Source organism: Tachyglossus aculeatus, chromosome 10 (genome assembly GCF_015852505.1).
Source record: "Tachyglossus aculeatus isolate mTacAcu1 chromosome 10, mTacAcu1.pri, whole genome shotgun sequence".
NCBI lineage: Eukaryota > Metazoa > Chordata > Mammalia > Monotremata > Tachyglossidae > Tachyglossus > Tachyglossus aculeatus.
This window is the reverse complement of record NC_052075.1, coordinates 57,881,964-57,901,509: the sequence shown is the minus strand read 5'-3', so window position 1 is coordinate 57,901,509 and position 19,546 is coordinate 57,881,964. Positions and strand designations below refer to the sequence as shown.

The 19,546-nt window shown below is 54.5% G+C and overlaps 2 protein-coding genes and 1 long non-coding RNA gene across 4 annotated transcripts; all 3 read right to left on the bottom strand.

Moving 5' to 3' along the window:
* Positions 1-975: 975 nt before the first annotated feature.
* On the bottom strand, positions 976-3,046 carry HOXC5 (homeobox C5). Its single transcript, XM_038752650.1, has 2 exons — positions 2,605-3,046; positions 976-1,908 (listed from the first exon to the last, which is right to left on the bottom strand). Exons 1-2 carry the CDS (start codon positions 3,044-3,046, stop codon positions 1,694-1,696), a joined length of 657 nt encoding a protein of 218 aa, XP_038608578.1. The 3' UTR covers positions 976-1,693.
* Positions 3,047-6,455: 3,409 nt separating this feature from the next.
* Positions 6,456-8,106, bottom strand: HOXC6 (homeobox C6). 2 transcript variants are annotated; one of them, XM_038752406.1, is made up of 2 exons: positions 7,419-8,106; positions 6,456-6,801 (listed from the first exon to the last, which is right to left on the bottom strand). In XM_038752406.1, exons 1-2 carry the CDS (start codon positions 7,816-7,818, stop codon positions 6,470-6,472), a joined length of 732 nt encoding a protein of 243 aa, XP_038608334.1. In that variant the 5' UTR covers positions 7,819-8,106; the 3' UTR covers positions 6,456-6,469. The 2 variants fall into 2 exon arrangements, with proteins under 2 accessions (XP_038608334.1, XP_038608335.1); XM_038752407.1 differs by having other exon boundaries at positions 6,456-6,777.
* Positions 8,107-9,594: 1,488 nt separating this feature from the next.
* LOC119933109 lies at positions 9,595-19,161 on the bottom strand. The gene is made up of 2 exons (XR_005452529.1): positions 19,059-19,161; positions 9,595-9,856 (listed from the first exon to the last, which is right to left on the bottom strand). It is a non-coding gene; the product is annotated as an uncharacterized LOC119933109 (long non-coding RNA).
* Between the last annotated feature and the right edge of the window lie 385 nt (positions 19,162-19,546).

Sequence of the window (19,546 nt, the reverse complement as noted above, 5' to 3'; positions counted from 1 at the left end):
GCCATGGTATCACCCTACCACGATACAACCCTGCCACATGCTGTCTACCACAGTGCCACCCTGTTATGGTACCTCCTTGCTACAGTGCACCCTTTCAATATCACGGTGCCACCTTTCCACAAAGTCACAGAGCCCTAGTGTCCCTCTGGTTACCCTGCCCTCGCCCCAATGCCACCGTGCCACGTTTCCAATACTATTTTTCTCTCCTCAGACCGAGGCCTAGGAATCCTGATTCATGCTCCGAATTGTCCTGAGACCCCCATCCCCGTACAGCATTGTCCAGCCGCCCCCCATACCGCTCCAGGGAGTCGAGACGAAACCTAATCAGAGTGGCGAGGTGCAGCTCGCTCATTGGCGTCCCCAGATAATTCAGAGTCTCCCCCCAACCCTCCACGAGAGACACAGGCAGAGAGGCGTAGACAGACAGACGGACAGGCAGATACGGGATCGCTTTGGGCGTTGAGTCTAACCGTCTTTATTCAATATGACAAAATATAATTTCCAGGTATGGAATTCGCGTCAATAAATAGGTGGATTACAACAGTAGGGGATTAAAAAGCGAAAGGGGGAAGGTTGGGGGTCGGGAGGCCGCGCTAGCCCACTGCACAAGCCGGACAAGAGCGGTCACTCCATTTCTCCCCGGGAATCAAAACCAAGGCGGTCTGGCGGAGCGCAGGCCGGGCCGGGGGCGACGGGGGACGGCGGGGCCGAGTGAGAGGGCGAAGCACAGGCCAGGCCTGCTCTCCCGTCTGTACCGTTTGGATTTTTCTCCCTTTTTTAAAAGGCGACGATTTCCCCGGTGGAATTCGACCCAGGGTCGCGTACTCCAATAATTCCTTTCATTTTTTTCGCTTTCAGGGGCAAATCATAAAAAAATAATGAGATCTGGTAACAAAAAAGGGAAGAAAAGGGAGCGCATACACTCACACACATTCGAGCACGCGTGCACACACACACCACACACCACAAACACACACACACACACACACACACACACACACGCTCAAGCAGACAAGCCAAGGCAGCCCTCCCCTCTCCTCGGCCTTTCTCCCCAAGTGCTTCAGGGGAACAAAGAGTCCATCGGTGCCGGCGGAAAGGGCTATGGTGGTTTTGGGAGCGGACTCGGGGGTCACCGAGGGAGAGAGGAGAAAGACAGAGAGTTCAGAAGACCCTGGGCCCCCATTTTCCAGCTCCCTCTCTTTCCAACACCCCTACCCCCAGACGATTTAAAGAAAATAAAGAGAGCAGCGTGAAAATACGAGGCGATGCAAGGATACTGGCTAGGGAGAGACGTTATAAGAGGGGAAGGGTCCACTTGGAGGCAGCGGATGATTTTTTTTTAATTTCCCCTCTCCCTCCCCCCTTTTTTTAATTTTTAGCATAAAGAAGTCCAGGCTGGGGGCAGAGAGGGGCTCAGAGAGACGAGGAGGGATGCGAAACTGGCCGATGAAGTTGAGGGGGGGGCGACCCAGGTTATTGAATATTAATAGGAGTGGCTCTTGCCTGGAGGGGCTGAGGGGACAGCGGAGGCAAGGCCGCCTCCTCCCCCCCACCCCAAAAAGTTTTCCCCAGGTAGACACCAACCAACTCGCGGAGCGGGAGAGGGGAGGAAGTACGAGGGAGCGGAGGATTGGGGCTCTGCTCCACCATCCCTTCTTCCTCTCCCTCCGTCTTTCCCATGCCCTCCCGCTCTTTAGAGAGAATCTTTGCTCTTTAATTTCGAGTCCTTCTTCCACTTCATCCGCCGGTTCTGGAACCAGATCTTGATCTGCCTCTCGTTGAGGCACAGATTGTTGGCGATCTCGATGCGGCGCCGCCGGGTCAGGTAGCGGTTGAAGTGAAACTCCTTCTCCAGTTCCAGGGTCTGGTAGCGGGTGTAACTGGTGCGCGAACGTTTCCCGTCGGTTTCTGAAAGACCACCCCCGGCCCGAGACACACACGAAAATCAGGACAGTGGCTCGCCCGAAACCCTCAACCCGAAACAAATAAAGCCGCCCTTTCTCGACCGTCCTCCCCAAAACTCCCTCTGCCCCGTGCGCTCCAGGCCAGAGTCCAGAGGGTCGGGCGAAGGGGGGCGCCCTGGGGGTCCGGGGCGGGGGGCGGGGGTCCTGGGAGAGGCGAGAGTTGGCCAGAAAACGAAAGTTTCCCGGCGGACACACACCTAGCCGAGGCGACAGGGTTCGGAGAGTGGGGAGGGGAGGGCAAAACCTCGCCATCGCCTCCGTCTGAGGAAAATCTTTCCAAATCCCTCTCCCCCCACTTTCTCCCAGACCCCCCACCCCCCCCCACCCCCAGGCCCCCGCCAGACTGGGCCGGAGTCTCCCCACCCCCAGGCAGGCTCTCCAGTGTGATCTGTATTTTTTAAATCGCCCCCTCCCCAAAAATTGAATATTGCCTTTTATACACGTTTTGTGCCTATGATCCAATTATGTCGTCGTAAATTCGGACGCATACAGCCTCTAAGCCTTTTAGTGGACAGTTTTACGAGCAACTGATGCCCGCATCGTAAAATTTATGACCGCGGGTTTTTTTTCTTTATTTGCCCCGTATGGCCTATAAAACTAAGGCGGACCCCAGCGCACAAAATGAAGGCGTAAAGTTTACCGTGGCTTATGTGAAGTTTGGTCATCCATGGATAGATTTGTGGTTGGGTAGGCGGCTGGGGGGTCCCTCCTGCTTGGAGCGCGGGACTCTGCTCCTCCTTGATCCCCCCAGAGCTGGGGGCTGGCTCTTCCAACGGCGGGCTGTCTACCTTCCGTCTGTACATCCCCGCGCCGAGCGGAGCCGGGTCCTCCCCGGGCAGTGATGAGCCCGCGGTACAGGCGGGCCGCTCGGGGGCAGGTCTGGCCGTGGTCGCCATGTCCAGCCCGTGGGCAGAGCCGGAAGGAGCAGGCGCTGGGAAAGTCAGACTCAGATCCAGCCTCCCGTAACAATACCTGGAAGAAGGCGCGTCGGCTACCGATCCATAGTTACCATAAGTTTGAGCGTTATATGCAGGAATATTAGAACTTTGCTTATAGAATGAATTGGCTACGTAGGAACTCATGTCTCGCAGGAGGAGGAAAAAAAATGTTTTTTTTTTTCTGCGCCCTTTTTGATTAAGGGTGATTTGTGACTCTTTGAAGTTGAGGGGTTTTGTCCTCCAACGTGCACAATTTATAGGGGGAGATAGCTCTTTCTTTACCCTATGCGCGCTTGCCAAATATGGAAGGCTTAAATAGGGTCACGTGACTCGGGCGGCCACTCATAAATTTGGCTTGATGACCTCGGGAGGTTAGCGATGGAAGCCGGTGAAACATATCTCGCCATGCCGGAGAAGCCTAAACCGGAGGGGGGGGGGGGCGGGGGGGGGGAGGGGAAGGGGGGGACGGGGAGGGGAGGGGAGGGGCAGGGGAGTGAGGAGAGTCGGAGAGGCTGAGACAGAAATCGAAAGGGAGACAGGCAGAGACTCAGACGGACAGACAGAGGGGGAGAGGGGAGGGCAGAGAAAATGGGTGTAGGGTTTGGGGGGTCGGCGGGACAACGAAGCCACAGCGACACCTGGCGCTCGCTCGGAGGAATTGCACCGTGGCTCGCCCCGGCTCGCCTCGCTCCTTCGACCGCCTCCGCGTACGGGACATTGCGGATGGCGCTGGGCAAATCCATTCCCCTCCCACCGCTCCTGCCACCCCCTCGGCCTTCCTCCTCTCAACTCCCTCCCCTGGGGATTTTTACGGTTTACGGAATTTGGGGGAGCGACGGGGGGTTGGCCTGGAGAGTCGGGGAGCGTTTCTGAATGGATTTTTGTTCCCTAGGAATGTGGGTGTCGAGGGCTGGGGAGGAAAAGCCAAGCCTCCCTCCCTCTCTCTCTCTCTCTCTCTCCCTCTCTCGCTCGCTCTCCCGCTCGCTCTTTGTTGGGATCGGGGTTGGGGGATTTTAGCCGAAACGGTGCCTTTTTTTCGGGGGGAGGGGCTCCCTCTGGGGGGGTTCCCTGATTCCATAGGGGTGTGAGGAGATGTGGCTTGGCTTTAGGGTCTCCCATTCCTGGAGGCCGGGAGAGGGGAACTGGTAAGGAGGCAGGAAAAATAAGCGTCTTTGGGCCTCAATGACGGCGTGGGTGTGAGTGTGTGAGTGTGTGGGAGGGTGTATGTTGGTGTAAATGTGTGTAAGTCTGTGTGTGTTGGCGTAAATATGTGTGTGTGCTGGTGTGTATACGTGTTTGGGAGAATGTGTGAATTGTGTTTTTGTATGAATATGATTGTGCATTTATGTGAACGTGAGTTTGTATGTATGCGTATGCACTTGCGTGTAGGTGGGTGGATGTATGTGTTGGTGTTTGTGGATTGATCTGGAAGTGAGTCTATGTTTGGATGTGTAAAGATGTGTGTAGGTGGGTGTTTGGGCGTGAAGGTGTGTGTGTGTGTGTGTATAAGTAGCTGCGTAAAAAAAACCCTGAGACAATCGGTATGGGGATGAGGGTTACCTCTCACCAGATTCACGAATCTGTTGGGGTGCCTCTGGGTGTGATGATTATGTGATCCCAAGATAAGGCCCCCAAACGCCCTCCCTGTACAAACCCAGGCCTCGTGTGTCCCCGAACGGGCCACCCCAGGCTGAGGGCGGAGGTGGGAAGGGAATTACTCGAGATCCTGCCAGAATCCAGGACAAGACTCGAGCCCCCGCTCGGGGGGGACCCGAGCTGCCTCGGGGGCTGGGCCCTGTTCAGGCGGCTTGTATGTGCCCCAGAGGAGGCCGAAGGGTCCCGTTCGGGACCCGGATAGAGTGCGGGGTGTGGGAGAGGGACCGGGCCCGTCTCCCACCATTCAGTCCACGACCCCCTCATCCAGCACAGATGACATTTTCTCTCTTCCGTACCGAGGCCTGCGGTTTAATTCCTCCCCTCCCACCCCACGCCGTGCGCGGGAGGAGAGGGGAACTAGGGCAGAAGCTGGGTGGAGGTGCAGGACTCGGGAAAAAACGGGTTTTCTGGAGTCTGGGTAAACAGGGCTTTTCCTCTTTCCCAAATGTCCTTTCTCTCCCCATGCAGCGCCCAGCCCTCCGACCCCTTTGCCTTCCGTACCACAACAGCTGCACCCTAGATGGGGCGAGGGGGGGAGGGCGAATCATCTCCCTCTCTCGCTCCCCTCTCTCCGGCCTCCTTAGAGGGCCATTCTGCACCCGGAGGCAAGCTCCGGTTGTTGTGATGTGGAGGTGGTGGTAGTAGTTGTGTGTGTGGGCGGGGGGGGGAGTTGGTGTGGGGAGGGGTAGCAGGAATCCAGAGAGAGCAAAACTGTAAAATATCTGACTTTGTTTGAAACACAAGATCCTAGGTATTTACAACCCCATACCCTTCGGATGGTCTTAGGGGTGAGGGGGGGGGGAGGAAGAGAGGGGTATCTGGAGAAGGAAAGACGAAGCCAAACGAGGTGGTTTCGGCGCCCCTCGCCCCGAAATTTAGGCTGCAGAGTGAAAGAGGGAGAAGGCGCTTACACACAAACACACAAACGCACAGTCAGAAGGGAAGAAACTCTTCTCTAGTCAAAGCGAACTTTCGCCCGAAGTGGACAGAAACGGAGAGTCAAGTTTAAAAATAATATCAGTTTTATTAAATATTCAAGGAGGAGTCCGCCGGACGTGACCTTTATACATGGAAGGGGGAGGGGTAACACGAGGGAATTTTTTCTTTCTTTTTTTTTTTTTTCCTCTTTTCTCCTACCGGCTAAACAAACCTCATCCGTTTTCTTTTCTTTTCTTTTCTTTCTTTCTTTTCTTGTTTTTTTTTCTTCTCTCGCTTCGGATTTTCTTTCCTTGTTTTTAGATTTTCTTCATTCTGAACTGGAACACTGACGGCGCTAAACATAAATATAAATACAGAGACCACAAATACAGCTAAAAATATTCACACAGAAACGCTCACAGTTCGTTATACTGTATGCCATGGTGTCTTCGGGCTCGTCTTTCTTAAATACAATTGGACTATACGGAAGATATGCTAGTGGGGGGGGGGGCGCTGAGAGGCTGCGGGTGGGGAACTGGGGGTAGGGTGGGGGCTGGGGAGAAGGTGGGGGGCAGGGAGACGTTTTTGAGCCAATCTAAGAGGGATCTGGGCTGTTTGGGGAGACGATCTGCTTAGGAGCGGACATTGATTCATTTTAGACCTTCCCTGGGAGAGAAGGCTCTCTCCTCTCTGTCTCCCCCCTAATTCTCTGTATGTCTCTCTCTGGGGTTCGGGGACCAGGCTTTTCACTCAGATGCGAAGTCTGCACCTCCCAACCTTCCAAGTCTTATGAGAGAGAAGGGGGAGAGCGACAGAAGAGGAAAAGGAGAGGTGGTGGGGCATTCCTGTCTGTTTTTAAGATTCACGTTTGACTGTATTTTTTTTTACTGTAGTCAAACATATAAATTGTGCCAGTGATAAATATCGGGGGGGTGGGGGAGGCTGGAGGAGGGACGAAGAGGACAAGGGGGGGGGGGAATTCAGTTTTTTTTTTCACTCTTTTTGCTTTTCTTCTTCTGTCTCTTCTCTTTTCTCCTCTTTGCCGGCCAAGCTGTCCGCGGCCGCCCCGCCACCTCCCCCCGACAGCGTAGACGTGAGATTGGATTCCTTTTTCCACTTCATCCGCCGGTTCTGGAACCAGATCTTAATCTGCCTCTCGGTCAGACACAGGGCGTTCGCGATCTCGATGCGGCGCCGCCGGGTCAGGTAGCGGTTGAAGTGAAACTCCTTCTCCAGCTCCAGGGTCTGGTAGCGAGAGTAAATCTGGCGACCCCGTCTCCTGTCCGCCCCGTAGCCGACTCCTACGGAATCGGAAACAAAGCAAACTAAAAACAGTTAGTAACAATATAATACAATCTAATCCCGAGTCCCCCCCGGCTCCTGTCCTTTCCCAATATATCGCTTCCCCCTACACCCTCTCGAGGTGTGGAGCGTTTCTGGAAGGGAAGATCTGGAGGACCCCCCCCCCCAACACACACACACACACACTTAATTACTCCACCCCAGGCTGGGGAGAAGGGGGGAATCTCTCGTAAAGCAGATTGGGTGATGTGTGTATGTCTGTGTGTTTGTTCGTGTGTGTGTGTGAAGTGGCTTTATTTGATTTTTTTCAGCTCCCAATCCTGCCCTTCTCCACCTCTCTCCACTCCTAAGACCCCCCTCCCACCCTGAGGCCCTCCCCAGTTCCCGCTGCCTTTCGGATGGTCTCTGCTCCCTTCTCTTCCCCCCCAAATCTCTCCCCCGGCCCTCCCCCCTCAAAGCGAGGGAGAGGGGGCCCAGCAGCGGCTGCGAGAGGGAGCGGGAGAGGGGTGGGGGGAGAGAGAGAGAGAGAGAGGAGCGTTTTTATGAGGCCATAAAATGTCTCTCCGCCTGTTCTGCCGGGGAACTGCCCACGGAGGCCGCTCAGTTGATCGAATTTATATCTCGAAGCTGCAAAACTCACCACTGTGCGAATTCATTCGCTGCATCCAAGGGTAGATCTGGATACTGGCTTTCTGATCCTGGCCGGTCGTTCTCGTCTGCTCGCTGCTAAAATCCTGAGTGATTGAGTTCTGTGAGTTGTGTCCCAGGGTGCTCTGTCGGCAGTTCGACAGAACGTCTTTCTCCTGGTAAAAGGAGTTAGATCCGTACTCGTAGGGCCCCCGGCCGGAGCCGAACACGACGTTGTCTTGGGGGGAATAAAAGGGGGGCGAATAAATCCGGTTCTGGGCGACGGCAGCCCCGTAGGCAGAGAAGTGTCTCACGGGGTCGTAGGCGCTGCTGTTGAGAGCCACGTTTGGAAGCGCGTCTTGACTGGCGGCGAGATGGCAGGACAGAGGGGGGTTGGTGAAATACGAATTCATCTTTCCCTCTTTACCTGGCCCGGGCTAGGATTTCTTTTAATATTTATTTCGGTCTCCAGTTTGGACTCGGAACTAGATGGTTATAGCGACGGCTCCACTCCCGGACAGACAAAATGACAAAGTCAGCTGACCGAGCCGGGGCCAATGAGGAGCGAGACGTCAAGGAGTGAGAGGAAAGATCATTTCTGGTTGTGTTGGTTTCCCTAGTTGAGACTAAGTGTGCCTTGAAAGTAAGACTTGAGGGGTGGCTTTTTTTTCCACCCCCCCTTCCTCCTTCTTGATGGAGAGACTGCTTTGAGGGGGCCGGGGGGAGGTCCCGCAAGGGGCGAGAGAAAATCGGTTGCTCCCCCGGCCCCAAGCAGACACCCCCCTCCTCCCACCCCGCCCCTCGTGTTTCCAGATCCCTGCCTGTTTGCTTCTATTTGAGAAAAATATGGCTGTCCCCTCCCCAACCTTAAAACACAGACCCCCGAAAGCCGCAAGGAGAGCCCCCTGTATGAAGGGGGGTGGGGAAGTGAGGGGACCCCGCGTTCCCTGCCCTGCCCCCCCGTATTTTTTTCTGGGCTCTCCCCAGCTTGTGTTTTCCAGTGATTTACAGGGAAAGGAGAAAAGACCTCTCTTTCTCACACACACAGGACAGAAAGAAACTCGGATAAAATATGATGACGGGTGGGGCTGGTGGCGTGGGGGGTGGGGGAGGACGGGGAAGGAGAAGAGGCCAGGAACCCCCCTCTCCCCTTTCCCTAACTTCGTGTTAAAGAGAGGGGCAGAAGAGCTGAACCTGGGGCCACAGTTTAGCCTTTTCACCGTCCCCTGTCTGACCCCCCACCGGCCCCCTCACGCCTCCAACTCCTCCCCACCTTCCCTTCTCCCATGACTGCAGATATTCAGTTAAAAGGGCTTACAGAAAAAGGTTATTTTTTTTTAAATATCCCAAACCCATAACCCAGCCCCCCTTCGCCCCCGGGAAATCTCGGCTTCAGAGAGACAGCAACTCGCGTTCCCCTGGGCGAGAATTTACCATGCGCAGAGGGTTAGGCGCCAGGGCCGGGGGCAGGGGTGTAACCCCCAAATAAAATCATTAGAGTCGTAATAAGAGTCATAACCGAGAGGGTTAGAACAGGAAGCCTCCCAGGCGGGCCAAACCTGCTCTCCCTCCCCCCCTCCTACCCTCCCCGCCAACCAGCGCCTCTTTATTTTATCTACACTCTCCACTCCCCCACCCCCCAACTACTTCCCACCCCCGCTTTGGGATCTCTAACATACCTGCTACTCTGGACACCAAACAGCACTGCTGAGGTACAATATTTGGAGGTTGGAGAGGCGGGAAACCCAAACAAACATACAATCCCCTACCAACTCGGCCCCTCCCGGTACGATGGCCGGGGGTCTCTCCGAGCACACCCCCTCTTTCCTGGCTTCTTTCCCCCCTCGGGGTGACGCCGGAGAAAGAGAAAGGGGACGAGGGGTCCGGGGGGTAGGGGACGTTGGGAGGCGGAGGGGGAGACACTCCGCTCCCAAATAAACATAAACAGGGTAAGGTGTTGAGTTTGAATTTCTCTTATGATGACTCCGAGCTTAATTCCATGTCGCGACGCCGCCTTTGAGTTGACAAAGAAGAGGAGGGGGACGAGGGGGGGAAGGCCCATATTTTCTCCCTCTTTTTTGGCTGGCTAGAACAAGAACCCGGATGCTAAAGGATTTTATGATCTTTTCCGTGTGGTTAACAAAGCACAGTAATCAATGGTAGCCATAAAGCCATAAACGAGACTACACTGAAAAAAAAACACAACTCGTTTATTCATCTTCTATAACAGCGAGGCTTCCTTGGTGTGTCGCTAGGGGAAAGGGGGGAAAATAAAGTTTCTAACGCTGAAGGAGACAGGACATGGGCGGTAGAGGAGACAACACGCTAGTTTACACATGTACCTCGTTACTGGGCTCAAGAAGGTGTTCCCGCGAAGCAAGTTGTGGTAGTTAAAAAAACCCAATAATATCTCCTTCCATATAGCAGGATTGGATCAGAGTGGAAGATTTACTGGAGATTTAGAAAAAAAAAACTTTAATTGTATTATCTCTCTCCAACACCCCGCCCTACACAACCCCCAATCTCTCTATCCCTCTCTGTAACGCTGGAGGCTCAAAGCGTTTTATAAATTAAGAAAGAAAATATGACACGTGTTATCTCACTTTTGATCTCTCACACACAGAGGCTTACCCCCCACCTCCTTTCAAACATCCGTGGGGGTTTCTCTCTCCAGACGCCTCCCCACAAGAGATGTTCAGGAGTGCCCGTTGTTGCAGAGGTGGGGGTGGGGGGGTGGGGGCAAAAGAGGCGCTTCCGCCTGGAGCTGGGGAAGGGGCAGGGGGCTGGGGAGAAGGCGGGGGTGGGGGGGGTGGGGAAGGGGCGAACTGCCGGTTAGGGCCCAGACTGTATGCCTGGTTTCCTCCCTTTCTGCCCCCCCCCCCCAAAAAAAAAACAGATCTGGACCAGCTACATGGCCGAGATTCAATTCTTCCCCATTGCAGAGAGCGATTGCGAAAAGGATAAATCATTCTCTGATATTTCTTTCAAGATATTAAATTGTTGCACCGGAGAACAAATTGAATGATGGAAGATAGGATGTCTTAATGAGATTTTGCTTTGCCTGAATGTTGATTTTTATGTGGAGTTGTGTTTTTTTTAAAATATATATTTTCGAAAGGAGGAGAGAGTGAACGAGGCTCGGGGAGCAGAACTTGGCAGGGGTGGGGGGCTTCTCGGGGTGAGGGTTCGTTCAAGGGAAGGGAGAGGACTGGAGCTTGGCAGCCCGGATACCTGGGTCCTTACCCTCACGGCTATTCTCCCACTGCAAATCCCCGGGGGAAAGCGAAGTTGGAGCCGGAGCGGGCCAATTTGGGACTTGGGTGCTGGTTGGCGGGGGTGGAGGGCAGAGAGTTCTGGGCGCTAAGAATGTAGGTCTCGGGCGGTAAGTGTTTTATTACGTCCTTAAACAGAGTGCAAAGCCTGGTCGGTTTATAACGAGCAGAGACCGGTTGAAGTGGGGAGAGAAAGGAGGAGCAGAAATGTTGAAGGGAGGAGAGAGTAGGGGAAAAATAGTAATACGAATAAAGCCAGGTCGGATGGGGGGAGTCCCCAAGCGAGTAGATTTTGAGGGATATTTATAAAGTTCCGGGACAACCTTTCCTCGCCTCCAGACGGCCGGGGTCCTCTCTCCCGACCCTCTGTGACCCGCTACTTAGCCGGAGGACCTTCGTTCCAAGGTAGAAGACTGGGCCAGGACTTTGCCGAATTTCTCTCCCCGCCATTGAAAAACATTTTTTGAGGGGGGGAATTCAGCGAGAAAGGTGGGGGAGGGAGAGGAGAGAGCTGGGATTCTTGAATTTTCCTATATTTTTATTTTTCGTTAAATTTGTCTGAAAACAATTATGGAAACTCGTCAACAGAAGCCAGAGCAGATGTTTTATGAAAACTGCAGTCTCGGCTCTGTAAATATGGCAAATCGTGGAAAGAAGGGGGGGGGTAGGAGGTGGTTAGGCAAGGCGGTGGTGGTGGGGGGAAACTTTCTCTTTGTTGTCCTACATCACAGGCGGAGAGAAATTATGAACGACCTCCACACCCGTTGCTTTTTGATTCCCCGAACAAGAACCCCAAATTCGGTTAATCAAAAATGTATGGTTTTTTGCGTGCTTGTGTTTATGTGTGTGTGTGTGTGTGTGTGTGTGTGCACGCGCGTGGGTGTGGGTGGGTGGGTGGACGGGCGAGTGGAGGGCGACGGATACGAGACACTTTCTAACCCTTCTATCCTTGCTGGGATTTGCGGATTGTTAAACCGAGTTGGAAAACTGCAGAAAAAGGAAGAGTCTCTCCCCATCGCCCCACCCTTCGAACCCCAAATTCTCGCCGGAGGTCGACGAGGTTAGGAGGAAGTCGAATTTTCGACGCCGTGGGCCTAGCTGTGTTGGGCCCATTCTAGGTAAGAGCTGGAGGTTAATTTGGGGTTTACAAGAATCTTGGAGCGAGGGGAAGAGCCCTCTGGCCGAGTCCTTCAGACCCGGAGATCCAGACAGCCCTCGACAGAACAGCGAGGTTTCAGGGCCCCCTCTGCCCCCAGCCTTAGACCTAGGGAAAGGGGACTTTGAGGGCACCCAAGATTCTGCCAGTCTGCCTCTCTCATGGCCCAACGCTGAATACGGCGCTCTGCCTTTTCTTTTTTCTTTATTTTTTCTGAAAATCCTCTGCGATACCGGACTGTATGTCTCCCCGCGGGAAACCTGAATCCAAGACTATATTCATTTCTGCTCCCTCTTTCCTCCCCACGACCCCCGAGATCAGCTTTTCTCCCTCCCCCTCTTTCCGCCTCCACTCCAAACTCTGTGCTGATTCACCTAATTCCCATTCGTCCCCGTTCCAGCCCCAGCCTTCCGCCGTGGTTCGCGGGCCGCGGCCTCGGAGAGCGAGCGAAACTGTTATTGTATCGCTTTCGGCATTTACCAGCGTGGCTTGGTGGGGTTACCGGTGAGAGGCAAGAAACCTCGAAGCCCCCTCCCTGGTTTCCTGTCCCCGTTTCCTTGTCACCCCCCCTACTTCAGAGTTCCCCCCTTTATCTCTTAGCGGGTTGTGTGTATGGAAGGGGGAGCGGGGGGAGAGGGCAGGTTTTGTTTCGTCTCCAGGATCCTGGCTCTCTCTTCTGGAGAACAGATCAGTCTCGGATCAATAACTACTCTCGGCGAGCAGGCCGAAGCCTGACTGCTTCCGTCGGGGGTCCCCCGCCACTAACCCTTCTCGGGGAGCGATCTGGACTCCTAGACTTATTTCTTGCAGGGTTTTTTTTTAACTTCCTACAAGTTCCTGGAGTCCTGGTTCTGACTGTCTTTTTTCTGGGAGAAGGAGCTGGACTCAAAGAATAGCATCCACGAGGAGCAGGCGAAGGTGGGACAGCGACCGAGGGGGTTCGGTCTCCCAGTTGGTGGCTTTACGGTCTCTCGGCCCACCTTCTCTCTCTCTCTCTCTCTCTCTCTCGCTCCTCTGCCCCTCCCTCAAAGACAGAGGGGAGGGCTATTTCCCCACTTCTTTCCCCGAAACTGAAGCAGAAGCGGTTCTCTAGACTATTCAACCCTCCATTTCCCAGGCTGAAAATGGTTTATTTTTTGTCTTGGAAAATATCGAGGTAGGACCCCTATAGCGAAGGGGGGGAGGGAGGCCGGGAGGTGATTTGGGGGGGGTGAGGGGACGGGAGGATTCTGGACACTGTCAAAATACACATCTTCTAAACAGGAAATCGGGAAACACCTTATTGCCCTAGCTAATTCACTCTTCTTTCAGGGGCAGGGGGCTAAGGGATATTGACTGGACGGACTGTTTATAATTAAAAAAAGCAGGCGGTATATGGCGGGACCAGAGAGAATAAGTGGACTTTCTTCTCTCTTTCCCTCTCCTCCCCCACTCTCTCTCCAGGTTTCTTCGTAAGCCTCCATCATTCCACACGCCCCCACCGCCCCCGCGCCGAAATCCCGGAGTTCCTGCCATCCTGTGCCCCTGAAGTCGTACCCACGACATTGGTACTTCTGTGGCTTAAAGGTGACGTAGAAAATGAAGTGACCCTTATCTTCCCACTCTGCGCCCAGACTTCTTTCCCCTCAAAATCTAGGAACTCGCCACTCGGCGCCAGCGACTGGGGAGCCCTGCCTTTCGGTCGACCACCGGTGAGAGGGCGGAGGCGGGTCCTCTGAAGAAATTCTGAGCTAGAAGAGGGAGAACTTCCCATGACCAAGGGGTGTCAGGGTGGGGGAACGGAAAGAAGGGGTGGATGGGTGTACTGGGGGAACGAGATGATCTTTGGCTTTCAACTCCTCCACTCGGAGGAGTAAACCCTATTTTTATTCTTGTCAAATTAGGGGCTGTGGGAGGGGGCACCTTTCCAAGATGATCATCTAGCCCTGGTCTCCCTCCGTCCCCAGAGAGTGGCTCATTCTCTGACCCCCTCATCCCGATCCCTCCCAGTGGCACCCCTTCCCTTTCCTGGCACCCCACCCCTTCCCATGTACCCCGTAGAATTAGAATGGTAAAATTCAAGAATAAGCGTGTATGACGTCACAGTGAATAGTCACGAGGAAATTGGAACTATTGTAAAAATTAAACACGGCGGGTATTTTAATTCCTCCCCCATTTCTGCCCCTCGCCTCTTTTCCCTTGCTCCTTCCTTCGGTTTAAGTGGAACTGCTCAAAAAATAAAATGTGATCATGGTCTAGAAGGATTCACCTACAGTGAAGCATCCTCTTCATTTCCCAATAAATAATTTTCCCCTTTATTTGCAGAAAGAACCATTTAATTTGCGCTGGCGAAAAGCGGGAGGGGGAGCGATGGAGGAGGGGGAAATTAATTTCACAAGCGGGAGTATCACTTACTCCAGTGATGCTCGTTCAGATTTACTAATCACAAGCAGCATTAGAGTCGAGAGAAAAACTCCTCGCCTCTACACCTCGCGGATTAAAGATTTATAGACCGTTAGCTATGCGACCATTGCATTTTGTAGGATTTGCTTAACTACCTTCCTATTTTGGGGGACAGGGAGGGAAGGGCGGGGAGGGGAGCTTTATGGATTGATGATTTCAAACCTAGCAAGATGGATCAGACCACTGACTCTCGGAGAAAAGAGTCTGGGAGGGGATGGAGAATTAAAAAAAAAAACTTTTTCAATGTCTGTATCTATTCTCCCCCATTCCTTTGCACTCGTTTCCAGGGAAAAGAAAAGAAAATGAAGGAGGAGTCGTTCCTTCTAGACTCCTTAAACGCTTGGGGGGTGGGTTATTGTGTCCCCGTAACTACCCAGTTTTCGGGGGAAGGGCTGGGGGGAGGGGAGAGACGGAAGGTTGGGGGACGACGAGGGATGAGGACATGGCAGACCTCAAAGGGGCTCAACTGGCTATTCTGTTGGTTTGGCTTTTTTCTAACACGGGGTGGCAGTAGACAAAACAAGTAAACACACACACACACACACACACACACACACACACACACTCAAACACCCTCGCTCCCCCCCAGCCCTCAATCCCGCGCACACAGCGCACAGACACAATAAAACTGGGCCGACGGCCGGGCTCTAGGGATGGGGGCGGGGAAGGGTGGGGGAGATTGTGGTCCTGAACGCCGAGGGAATCCTTAGGGTGGTGGGGAGGGGGACCAGAACCTCTTAAAGAGGCTATTCTGGGCCCAGGTCTGAAGGCCCCAAAGCCTCTGCAGGAACCGAGGGAAAGATTTGGCTTCAGAAACCCGGAGACGTGTCCTAACACGAGAGGGGAAGCGAGAACCGGAATTCCAGAAAGGAGGAGCAACAACTCAAAGTGACTCCTTGTATCGCCTCGTGGTTTTCATTTTCAATGGGGTTTTCGGCCTTCCCCGACCCCGCTATTCCGCTCCTGTACCACCTCTACCCCAAACCCGCTCGCTTGGGGATCCCTATCTATTAGCGAGCCTCCCTAGAATTCCCAGGGCGGGGATGGGTGCGGAGTCCACAGGTCCAGAGCAGAGCAACGAGGCCGCCGCTCCTTTCTGTCTCCGGTTTCTCCTCTCACTCTGTCTCCTGATCCCCCGGAGGGCGAGTCAAACCACGTACCCGGGTCGCAAACCAAGCTTTGTGATCTCGGGAAGACCCTAGTCGGCTTTAGCGCCCCAACAAATATCAGAAAGAGTAAATAGAGTCCTCTCTTTCCCACCTCTCTCCAATCTTGTGTTCAAATCACCGTATCTCCGAGATCAATTCCAACTAACATTCCTACTCCTCCGCCACACCGCAGACTGGCATCACTTAATCCTTTGGAAGAAAAAATCCCAACCATCACCATCATCGTCATCGTTACCATCATCATCACCCTTACTGTCATTGTTATCAGCAGCGGCACCCCAAGAGCCTCGGGGACCCCCCCACTCACCCCGTATTGCTGAGTCCTCAGGAAAATGGAGGGGAAAGAACATAGCATAGGAAACGAAATCACAGAGACCAATGCCTCTCTCCCCCCAGCATTCCCTCTCCTGCAAGCAGCGATCTGGTCACTTAGTTGAATTTCCCCTTTCGAGCGCCCTTTTTAAATCTTTCGTACCCGGAAAGTGTGGAAAGAGAAATCGAGGGGAGGGATGCGGGGCCTGCATTCCTGGGGCCGAACGTGTGTTTTCTGAGTGTGGGGGTGGAAATACACACGGTCCCATACGTGCATTTGAACCCAAGCACGTTGTAGTCAGGACCTTCTTGTAGTTTTGACTCATCACCGGTCAGGAGCGAGTTACGGCGGCAGAAATCATCTCATTTGTGCTCCTTACGGAAGAGTAATCGGCATTCTCACCCTAGAACTGTGTGCGCCCAGAATTATAGTGTGTCCGAGCGGGAGGAGGAATGGGGAGATCGCCTCAATAATTGCTCTTGTCTAAGGCATACACAAATAGGTAACCCTTGATTTCATTGTGTAGGCGGATAAAATCGGCGCAGTGACGCAGTGAGATTTTTTTTTCTCCGCCGTACGCCTTGGCCTCTGCACACAGTAAGCGCTCAATAAATACGATTGAATGAATGGCCTCCGCAAGCGGGTACACGCGTGCACGCCCTGTGAACAGAACCCCTTCGCCAAAAAAAAAATTAAAATCCAGGAAAACAATAGAACGGAAGGTTCGGTACGTTCTCTGTTTACTGAGTTTAGCCAGCCCGCCGGGCCACGTCCTAATGGTGCGATGCGCTTGCATCGAATTCTCCTGAAAATGGATCAGACGTTGCAATGAGTTCGGAGGCCTGAATCGGGACCGGTCACAGCCAATGCCTACCTAGGGTAGAGGGAGCGGGGAAGAGAGAGGAGCGAAAGCGGGCGGAGAAGGCGACTGGGGTCTAGGCGGCAGCCTCAGCCCCGGGCCACCGGGCCAGGTCATAAAATCTTCCCCCGGCATCCTGGCTTACTCTGCCAGACGGGCCCAGGGGCCCGGACAGCAGCAGCGGATAGAAGGGGAAAACAGCCATAAAAATCGATCTATTTCGAGGTAGGAAAAAAGAGAGGGAAACGCTTAAGGCCTATAAACCCTTCCTCCCACCCACAATTGGAACAGGATCTTAGACGCGGCGGTAAATGCCTAGGCATCAGCAGAGATATTTCCATCCGAAATGACATTTTTTCATTTTCTCTGGTAAAAATCCACTATTTTTCGATGTATTCCGGGCTACAAGAATCCTCATTTATCAGAGACACAGTTTCCTTTGAGTCAAACAAAGAGAGCCAGCCCCCCTCCCCGGCCTGGCCTACCTCGATACCCCCGAATTTTGTGAGAAAAACGGGAACTCAAAGGGTAGGTAAATCTCCGATACCCAGAGCTCGGAGTTCCAGAGAGAATTGGACGGGCAATTCGGGGATTTCTGAGAGAAGGACTCCCGGGCGAGGGAGAATAAATTGACCTCGCTGGCCAGACGCATCGGCTGCAATCCCCCCCCCCCTTCTCCGTCTCCCCCCCACCTAGGCATTCCTGGGACAGGAAAAGCGACCTGGCGACAAATATTCCCGCTACAGAAAGACTCTCTTCTCCACTGGGGATTTAGGTTGAGGTGGACGGGGAGGCTTTCGGATCGGATGTGCTCTGACCTAAGTCATTTTCATTGCATTTCAGTTTCAAAGCAGACGGGGAAAATCTTCCCGCTCTCGGAGCCCACAGCAGGGGGCGGATGCCGCGACGGACATGGAGACAGACACATAGATTCTCAAAGTGGCACCGAAAAACCCACTAAGATCCAAGCCACCTCAGAGTACATCTTCACACAGACACTCACACACAGACACGCATCCTTCTCCCACATGCAAATCCACGCACGGACGCCCGAATCGGCAGCCTGGCCGGGAGCGGCCCCATTCGGAAGAAATTAAGGCTTCATGTTAAGAGAAACATGTGTGTCGGGTTAGGGGTAATGCAACACGCCATTAGCACCAATTATGAGGTGTATTTAGAGTCCGGATAGGTTTGTCACGGCCTCCAGACCTCACTCAGGGGGGCCCCAGCGTTACAGGCCGAAATAACTAGCCGCGCTCCATAATCTGCATTCTCATTCCCCTCACTCTAACTGCCCCCACCCAGGGCTTCATGATTCGGTAGCCCTCCTCCTTCCCCCACCCCCCTCGCAGACAAACCCTTGTTCCAGCAGGGACTAGGAAGATGGCCCGGCCCCTGAAGGGGCAGAAATTGATCCCCCTTTCTCTTTTATGGGGTGGTGGCGGCGGTTGGAGGAAGGTTCAAACAGGGTTTCTTTGGTCCAACCCCATCCTGGGGGCTGGAGGATTACTATCAGGGCGAGTGGGCATGGGAGGGGGGAGGAGAAGGTAGAGAGAAGGGGGCTGGAGAGTTCTTTATTTCAGAATTTTTCTCCCATCTGACCCCACCCCCTCTGTCTGCTTCGCGTCGCCTGCCCCCCTCCCGAGAGAGAGAGAGGGGAGGGCGACGGTGGTGATAGTGGCCTGGGGGGGGGGGGGGACTGGAGAATCCACCGCCTTCTGAACCCACCCCTCCCCCGCCCACATCAGCTGATCCACACCCGGCCACCAGCCGCACCAGTAATTGCCAATAAAGCTGGCCCAGCCGACGGCTAGGTACACTGTTTCCTGCTGGAGAGTCGCACTGCGCATGTGCACTCGTACTGCTCCTCTCCGACAGAGGAAGGGGAGGAGGGGGGGAAGGGGAAAGGAGAAGGGAGGGGGGTGCGTGTGAAAAGTTTGTTGGGTAAAATAAATAGGCAAGGTATCGCCCCAACCCTTCCACTCCCCCTCTCCACATACAAATACCCTCCTGGAGCGGGGCCCCCAGCACCCCAGCTCGATAGCCGATGAGCTCGGAATTAATACAAAAACTAGACTCAAAAAACAGGGGGGAAGGCCTCCTCCAGCCCCCCTGCTATAACGCTGTCCTCGCCGCACAGACCGCGTTCTCTCGCTCACTCCCTCTCCCCCTCCCTCCTCCTTCCTCCGCCACCCGAACCACAGGCAGTGACATCACGACTCTTCTATTTTGCTGTCTCCCCTCCCCTCTACCGAAATTACCCCATTTCGGTCGCCCCCCACCCCGGCCGCCCCCCACCCCCACTCTAGTCCCCACCGGCACCCCCTCCCACCCCCGGATCCCCTGTCGCCGCGAAACCCGCTCTAGCATCCCTTCCCGACGCCCCCCTCCCCCGGCCTCAGCCCATTAGGTACACATTTGAACCAATAAGGAAACACTTACCGGGATAGCCGCCACTGTGCTCTGTCTCAGCCCCTCGCTCTCCCTCTCTCCCCCTCTGTCTCTCCTCTCCCCTCTCTCATCCTGCGCCGCTGGCGAGCTCCTCAGAAGGACTTCCAAAAAACCCCCTCTCCCCCCATACGCCACCCCCAAGGCGAGTCACCTCCAGGAGTCGCAGCTGGAAGGAGGGGGGAAGGGTGCGGGAGGAGAGGCGGGAAGCGAGCTGAGGATATTGGGGCCTCTCTGGTCCGCGCCCCCCTCCCCAAACACACACCCTGCGACCCCCGCCCCTGGGTGGGGGGCGAGGCGGGGGGGAGGGGGGGAGGGGGAGAAGTCCCCAAGGCTCCCATCCCCCCCTCCCCTCCGGGCCCATGTCCCGGGCTTCCAGCGCCCCTACCCCGCGCCTCCCGACAGAATGACCCACTGAGGAGGGGGGGGACCCTGCGGGCCGCCCGGCCGGTGGCCCCGGCGCTGCCGAGGCGCTACGAAAG